The 8,798-nt window shown below is 27.9% G+C and overlaps 1 protein-coding gene across 1 annotated transcript; it reads right to left on the bottom strand.

Moving 5' to 3' along the window:
* Nucleotides 1-66: 66 nt before the first annotated feature.
* On the bottom strand, nt 67-6,871 carry LOC129960750 (ubiquitin thioesterase OTU1-like). The gene is made up of 2 exons (XM_056074360.1): nt 6,729-6,871; nt 67-1,493 (listed from the first exon to the last, which is right to left on the bottom strand). Exon 2 carries the CDS (start codon nt 1,483-1,485, stop codon nt 562-564), a length of 924 nt encoding a protein of 307 aa, XP_055930335.1. The 5' UTR covers nt 1,486-1,493; nt 6,729-6,871; the 3' UTR covers nt 67-561.
* Between the last annotated feature and the right edge of the window lie 1,927 nt (nt 6,872-8,798).

Genomic DNA, 8,798 nt, shown 5'->3' on the forward strand with positions numbered 1-8,798 from the left:
AAACTATTTATGTATGCATATAATTGGGATATTAAAAGCATGCAATTTTTTTAAAAAAAACTTATAATTTACAGATTTCATCTAATTTAGATTTTCTAGCCTTTAGCAACAAATTTTTTTTAGGAAAACAGGAAGACCTGCCTAGGTTCATGACTAAAAATTCAATTTTCCCTATTGATACTTAATTTCTGATAAAAAAGACATATTTTAATTACCCACAATCTTGTATAACATCAAAGCAAAAAGACATTAGCTTTTATGAAGTAAGATTTCAGCTAATATATTGCACTTAATCAATTCAGAAATCAATTTACAAAAACCAATACTACAGCCGTATTAAGTAAAAATATTCAAACAAATTTGTTCTTTATAGGAGTAACAACTATAAGATAAATCAAAATACTACTAATAATTTCAACAATTTTTAAGTAAGTGCTTTGTAAACTAATATCTAACATAACATTTATAAATCCGAAATAAAAACTAAAATGTATCAAAAATGATAAATAATGAATCAATCACAAAATGGAATGAAAAAAAAAAAAAGTGAGAAACAATGATTCAAAATTCGCCAAATTCACAATGTCCAGTGACACGAGCATGCTCAGCAACTTGTCTCTCGCCAACAAATCTTTCTTGACATATTTTACAAAATAAGGTGAAATTTGTAATGTCAGTAAACTGACGACTTGATTTAGCTTCTCTTGCAATCTCTAGAGCCATTTCCATAGGTCTAGGATCACTTGCTGGAAATACGGTTTGAACAGTATTACCAAGCTCCAAGACTAAAGGATCATAATGAATACCATCATATATAAGAAAAATTCGGTCTTCAAAATGATTGTTTTCCCCAAAGCGATGGGCTATTAAGCTCATAGTATCAATTGCCACTATTTCCAATTGGAAATGCTCACACAGAATTGATAATTCAATAGCTCCACCCCAATGAGCAGGATTTTTGATCCATTCACAATATTCTTCATTCGGTTTCCCAAGAAAGGCAGTAGTGTACTTTACACGATTATTTGCAACAACTTCAGAAATAATTCCTCGCAAACTGTTACTTTTTTCAAAATCCATAACACCATGAGAGAGAATAAAATAGACGCTAGTGAAAAGGCATGAGTTATTTGAGGGTACAACATGTCTCATCATTATTCCAGATTGGTCGAATACAATCTCATGCAAAGACCTTTCTCTGACAAAAGACAATGGACTTTTAATTTCTTCAGACATTTTTTGACATTCAACAATCAGAGTGTCGCCAGATTTAATGTCCAATTCACATAACTTCAAATTATCATTTTCAATAATCAAAGGCTTCGGTGGATACCCATTTAAGAACTTCATATTCTCAGGCTTTAACTGTGTTAACTTTGCTACATTAGACTTAAGTTCCTCAATTGTACTATCATATGTTAACTCTGTTAATGTTACAGGACCCTTTTCAGTCTTGCATCGGAGGATAAAATGGTTAGATGCCATTTTTTTCTCTGCAAAAAAGTTATTTGAAAGATATAAAATATTGTTACTTTTACCAAAATAAAAATGTTTTAATACTAAAAACACTGAAATACAAGCACTTTTTTAAGCAGGGAAAAAAACAAACCCTAATTTACAATTAAAAGAAAATAACTGAAGATGAATCAGTAAAACGATCATTTCACGACAAAAATTCACTAAAAAGAAGGGGAAAAATTATAATTCAAAGTTAAATATGTGAAAAATTAAAGAAATATAATATGGAGGTAATATAAAAATCTTTTAAAAAGTACACCTCAGCAAGATAGATCAAATTCTTTTTAATCGATTAATATTCAATTGAATTAGAAGCATAAATTTCTGTATATTTTTAAAAAATTATATCCAAAAAGAACACATTTTAGACACCTGTGTAGAAAAATTAAATTCTAAAGAAAAAAATTTATTTTATCATTTTTCTTAATTTTTATCTAAATTAGTCAGTTACATCAGTCTTTTCAAGAAACTTTTTTTAAAGACTAATATATATTTAAAAAAAATTAAAATATATTAAAAAAAAGATTTTTGCATTTCTTCCATAATCCAGAAAAATAAAGTAAATCACACATTTCAAAATGATGACTTTTTAACTTGAAAATCTGACTAATGGGCAACAGGTACAGGTTGAAAATTACTTAGGAGATCAGGAAAATATTGACTTCTTACTCAAAAAAGGGGGGGAGGGGCAACAAACAAATAATAGAACATATTTAGTTTAACCATAGAAGTGAAATGTAAATAAATGGGATGCTGAGAGTTAATAGTTTAAATTTTTCAACCCATAGATATTTATTTATGCTCTCATTTACATTTCAGAAACACATATAGATTAAAGTTCATCATAAAAGTAAGACAGGCTCGGGAGGTATAAGATCTGAATTTGTTAGAAGATATAACTATCACTTTTTATACAAAGAATACAGAATCATTTGATATATAATTGTAAAATTGAAACTGAAGAAATCACTAATTTTTTTCTTATTCTTTAGAATTTCATGGACATAGTCCATTTTTTAGCCATTGTCAAAATTTCTTTCTCCAAGACACAAAGAAAGCAGAACAGCAAGCTCAGTATTCAAGCAGAAAGGATGAAAGAGAGAATTTATATTTTGCATATTTTTAGAAGAAATTTTCAAACCTTAATGTTTTGATTCCATAGGAAAATTAAAAGCCTGCACAGTTCAAAGTCAAAGTTAGTGATGACAGAGTTTACGTGAGTAGAAAGTTATTTTTTGAGTAGCTCATTTCATATTATATATATAAATACTTGTGCATGTATGTCTATGTGTGTAAGCATATTTTAGCAGCTGTGTGGCCAAATAGAAGAATCTTTTGAAATTTTAAACTCGATTTATTTCATTGCAGAATGCATATTATGAACAAAGAAGCAATGAGATACGTCAGCCTACATAACGATACAAGAGCAGAAGAGACAAAAAATTTTCCATTTAACGGTTTTACTATGAGATTTTGATAGGGATTTCTTTGACATGTGTAGTCTTAAGAAAAGGAAATTTAGGTATCTTTAAAAGAATGTGGTAACATTAAGGATTTCTATCCCTTCTCTCGGAGTGAAGGAAAATGCTGAAATGAGCAGTTTTATAGAGCAAATAGACAATTAAATAAAAAGTGGAAATTGATCAGGAAATAAGAGAACATTTTAGAATTAAGTTAATATATGGGCTGATTTCAAATAAAAATTAGGAAATTAAGATTTAAATTAGATTAAAAGATATTATTATATATATGCATATATAAATCATAATGCTAAAACAAGTAATAGTATTCACATGCAAATAAATCCTTTTTAGGTTAAAAGGTGATAATAACAGCCAATATTCTTTAGTCTAGTGGCAACTTATTGCACACACAATCCATTTTTCAAACTTTTATTCAAAATTACCAATTTTTGTTAAAATAATATTCAACTAACTGATGATGGGAAAAAATTAAAATGAATTTTATAGCATTTAATTTTTTGCAGAATAAAGAATTATGCTAAATAATTTTTAATCTCATACTTACTGCACCCCAGGGCCCTCGGTCAAGAAAGCATATATAGGCACTGTAGGCCTTGGCCACATGGGGTGTTGTGCCACTGAGTTTAGTAGTAGTTAAAATGTAATTTTAATGTCATCTGAAACAAGCGAATATTACAACTCCTCATCTTTCACTATAGACGATTTCAACATTAAAATTTTTTTAAAACATGAATAGGGGACAGTAGGAAGGAATGGGGCACTCACATTTATGTCTAAAAGATTGGAAACCATTTATAGTTTGTCCATTAGATAAAGCAGCTACAGTCCCTTGCATGATCATAAATGTTACACCAACTATAATATTATTTGTGTTTAAAATAGGAAACCCGATGTTAAATATATAATAAACTCAAAGTTATAGTTTTGACAAATTAACAGTTTAAATTAAATTTGAATAACATTCTTTATGCAATATGCAATTTAAAAGAAAATTTTGCCATAAGAGAAATGGGACATGCTCAATTACATTTTCTAAATAGCTGAATATGCTAATGATTAAAGTTTTTAATTTTTCTTAATATTGTTTAATAAAATTAGTTGTTGGGGTGTTACAATGCAATAGCAAGTTGATAATTTTAAATTTATTACAATATATAGGTTAGCATACATCATATTATATATAAAGCACAATAAACAACAATGAAAAAGCCAAGCTTCCATTGACAACAACAAAATAATAATAATAATAAATAAAAAAAAATCCATTCTTTTTCAAAAATTTATTTCTGAGCACCAATGTATCTAGACATATTTCGTTATTCTTTATTTTTGTTAATAACTGTATCATATAAAGCATGAATACATACTGTAGTTCATTCAGTATCATTTTGCACACAAAAAAATTAGGATAAAGTGAAGAATAGTGTGCTCCCGAGTTTGTCGCCAATATTGCAACCCATCGGAATGCTTCTAGCAACCCTAATGCTGTTTTGTTTACTACTTTTTGCAATGGTTGAGTTGTACATAAACTATAACTATATTATGAAAAATATTAAATTAAAAGTTTATTAAAGAAAGTCAAGCTTATAATTAAAAGTTATTTTCTTTCCTTTTTTTTAATATGAATAAAAAACAGAAAATATTTATTCTTTAGCAATTTTTAATTGTCAGTATGCGTTTTAAAAAATCGTCTGCATTCTCACTTTAAAAGACAACTGCAATGCAATTCTTTGCTGTTTTCGTAATTCTTTTGGTGTTCTAACTGTTGGTTCCCTTCATAATTTGTTATGTCGGCAGTTTTTGTGAACCTGTATATATATATATATATATATATATATATATATATATATATATATATATATATTTTACGAGTTGATGAAGTTAGGAAAGGATGTTTGTTTGAAATTTTGTATTGAGAATGGTTTGATATCGAACTGGCAGAATGGATGAAGGGTGAGTGGAATATATTTTTTTTATGAGTTGATGAAGTTAGGAAAAGGATGTTTCTTTGAAATTTTGTATGGAGAATGTTCTGATTGCTTTTTTTCTCCATTCTTTCTTTTTTTTTTTGGTTATGTACTGTTTCTGTTATCCACACAGTCCTTATGTTCAATGTGCTAGCGAAGCCACTAGGTTCCTACTCCCGCTGCTAGCGAAGCAGTAGGATGTTTTTTTTAAGTTAAAAAATTCTGCCCGGGCAGTATGGGAAGGAAAAAAAAAAATACTTATCAGTAAAAAGTCCTAATTATATGGCAGGAAATGTAGCCATAACTGACCCGCGGAAGTATTTGTTTATTTTGTCCGTCATCTTTATTGGTAACTTGGCACAGCAGGGGACACACTATAATTCACTTTTACCAAAAATTATTTTCTACCCAACATCTTGTTCACCACTTAATTACAGTTAAGGGAAATTCTAATATAAATACAATAAAGTAATAAACAATACAATGAACATTAATTAATGAAAAAAAATGAAGTTAAATTATAAAAGTTATTGATTAAAGCTTTTGTCATTCTACATTAAATAGAATTACTTATATATATATTTTTTAATATAAAAATGACACGAATATGTAACTAAAAAGCACCCAGAAAGAGAAATATATATTAAATAATAACATACTGCAATCAATAGAAATGTTTGCAAAAGAAGTTTTCAAGATGTGGTAGCACCAATGAAGATTTTAAAATCAGCTTATTTGGCATATACAAAAACATAAATTATTAAATGAAAATGATATAAAAACACAAGATTTATTAATTTTAATTTTCTTAAACCTTGTCTCATTCCTCTGTTATACGTATCCCATACCTCCCCCATATAAGGAAGGTTGTGGGACAAAAATGTTACTTGCTATTTTACAGTTCTTGTTTTTAAAAAAAAATATTAAAGAATATTGTGTTAGAATACTATAAAATGCATTCTTTAATTTACTAAACTAGTGAATCAAACATTTTTTTGTGAAATCCGTTTCATTCCTCCCTACTTATGTTTAAATTCTATTACAATGTTACAAGTTATGGCATGGTCATTTGAAATGTCTTAGTTACACTCAGAAATTATTAAGATATTTTCACTGCCTTAAGACATTTTCACTGCAATATATTTTTCATTCAAGATAAAAAAATAAATAAATTCGAAGCATTTATTATAATACAAGACCTTCGCAGGAAACACGGAAGTGAAAGCAGTTCTTTAAAACAGGCATTAAATTAAATTACATTCAACTGATTTCATTCGATTTCTAGATATTTTTTGGAAACAAATTAAAAGCAATCTCTTCCAAACGGTACCGTACTCAACACAGCAAGAAATAAAATTACACCTTGATGAAATGAATCGAAATAAAAATCAGTTGCTTATCGGCACAATAAACAATGCTTTATGAACAATTATTATACATTAACCTGTTTCATTACAATTTTTAATAAATGCTTGATATAATAAAAAAGTAATAAAATCCATAATTATTCATACAGCCATTTTAAAATTTACAACCAACTGGAATACTTACAGACACAATTTACACACAATAGAAAATTCCGTAATTTATACGGCAAATATAAGATTTCAAAGTAGAATAAAGAAACAAACAAATTTAACTAAAAATAATTAAAACTAAATAACAAATAAACAAAATAAACTCTTTAAAATTTATATTCATATAAGTGTTTGATGAGTCGATAGAGATAAATCAAATACTGGCAGAAGTAAGAATTTACCTTATATGATAAGAAATGTAGAACTTAAGCAATAGCTGCTGCGTTTTAAATAATAAATCTTTTAAAAGACTGCAAAAAAAAATTTCAGTATTTACAGTATCACTAAATCATTTATCATTACACTTCTTGACTAGAATCGATTATTTGATCTGTTGAAGTTGAAGTACATCTTTATTGAGCTTAGCATTTATAATACCATCATATTCTGGAACTAGTGGATAAAAAAATATTATATTCTGAATTAATCTGATTTCAATATGAAAGTTTTTAAGAGATATAACTATAATTATTCATGAGATTTCTGATAATCGCACATTTCCTGAGATTTTTAAAAATAAATGTTTTTGCTTTTATTTTCAAATATCTGCTCCAAATAACTGTTATTTCAATCACCTTTTTAATTGTTAAAAAGGTTTTAATAAAAGTATGTAAAGTGGTTTTAAAAAATTTAAATAATTTTCATTTCTTTTTATTACACTTTTTTCAAACATTGTGTTTTTAGTTCCATATACCACCAATAAATAGCATGGGCGCTTATAGACAATGGCAGTATTGGAAACTACAAATAAAGAGATTGATCTATAGATATAAATGGATAATAGGGTTAATTTATATTCAGGCGATAGTTATGATATGATCGGCATCAAATGAAATTTCGATGATTCTTCGTATTTTGGGATATTACTTTGAAGCAATAAGAACACAAATCTGTTTATTTCCCAACGATCGAAAGTAAACAAACTTGTTACGTGAGAAGCCATGATCTATCTTCACATCTAAATATGGCCGAAGTCCCTTTTGCATTCAGGTATTAATAACAGATTTAATGAAATATTTCAACGTGATTTCAAGCAATACTTCTTTAGTTCATTCCAACGCATCGAAGTCCCAACGTATAATTTTAATGGTTGGTGTTTCGGAAAACTCCCCATTTACTTTTTGAACCCATCCCATCAACATAATTTTCATTTATATGTCAGGTTTTTATACCCATGCTATATCAGATAGGTCATTGATTGTTCTCAATGACGCATTTTCAGTTCTGATAGCATTACAAAAGTTTTCCTCTAATCTTTTTTCTCTTATCCACAAGTTCAGAAAATTGTTTAAAAAATCTAAATCAAATAAACACATTGTTCTTTTTTGGATCTCAATGTATTCTAAAAGCTCATGGAACGAATAGACAGATTGTGTCTCTCATTCTATTACAAAATATAGCCCAGACGTTGATTGGATTGCACCGGAAGATATTATTTTCAACATCAAACAAAATTAAACAGAAGGAACCCATATACTATTTTAAGCATAACAAGCACTTTGAATACTTGGAGAAATTCCAGATATCAGAACCATAAAAAAATGGACAAAGAACAGAAGGGAAGTTATAATTTAAGCAGGAATTTTCAGCAAAGCATTAATAGTACCTAGCTTTTAAATAAATTTAATCTTTCGAATATTCCAATATGTAATACATGAAAATGCAATTAATAATTTTGACAATACCTTATTGCTCGAGATTTTCAATCATTCCGCTATTTCTCAGAAATAAACTGAGTTTGAACAATTCAGCAACCTTCACATTCAAGGAACTTATTAGCTCTGGAATAAACTGAGTTTCAAGCATTTAGCAACCATCAGATTCAAGGAACTGATTAGCAAAATATTTGAAACACAAAATCCCCATAATTTCCTTATAAATTTTTTTTGTCACCTATTAGACAGAACTAATGGGAATGCAGATATGACAGCTTTTGTTGCTGAGAATCCTAAAACTTCCGTCAAACAAACAATCAAGTACATTAGAAGATTGATGCATATTCTGTTTCGCATTTTCTAATTAGAATGATAGAATTTTGGGCTTTTATTAAGAAAAATTGATTTCAATGAGACTTCGTATAAATTTTCTAATATATTTCTTCTTTGTATAATTTTATGGAAATAAATTGCATTTTTTGTCATTGAATGCTGAGAAAAAATTGATTGTGAATATTATTTGCATCATCTGTAAACGTTCGTTAAATTTGTCGCTGACATTGGAAAATAGACAATATAATTACCATAATATATTAA

Source organism: Argiope bruennichi, chromosome X2 (genome assembly GCF_947563725.1).
Source record: "Argiope bruennichi chromosome X2, qqArgBrue1.1, whole genome shotgun sequence".
NCBI classification, from domain to species: domain Eukaryota; kingdom Metazoa; phylum Arthropoda; class Arachnida; order Araneae; family Araneidae; genus Argiope; species Argiope bruennichi.

What these genes read in the sequence shown, in the direction of transcription:
- LOC129960750 (XM_056074360.1), bottom strand. Translation starts at nt 1,485, where the DNA reads ATGGCATCTAACCATTTTATCCTCCGATGCAAGACTGAAAAGGGTCCT.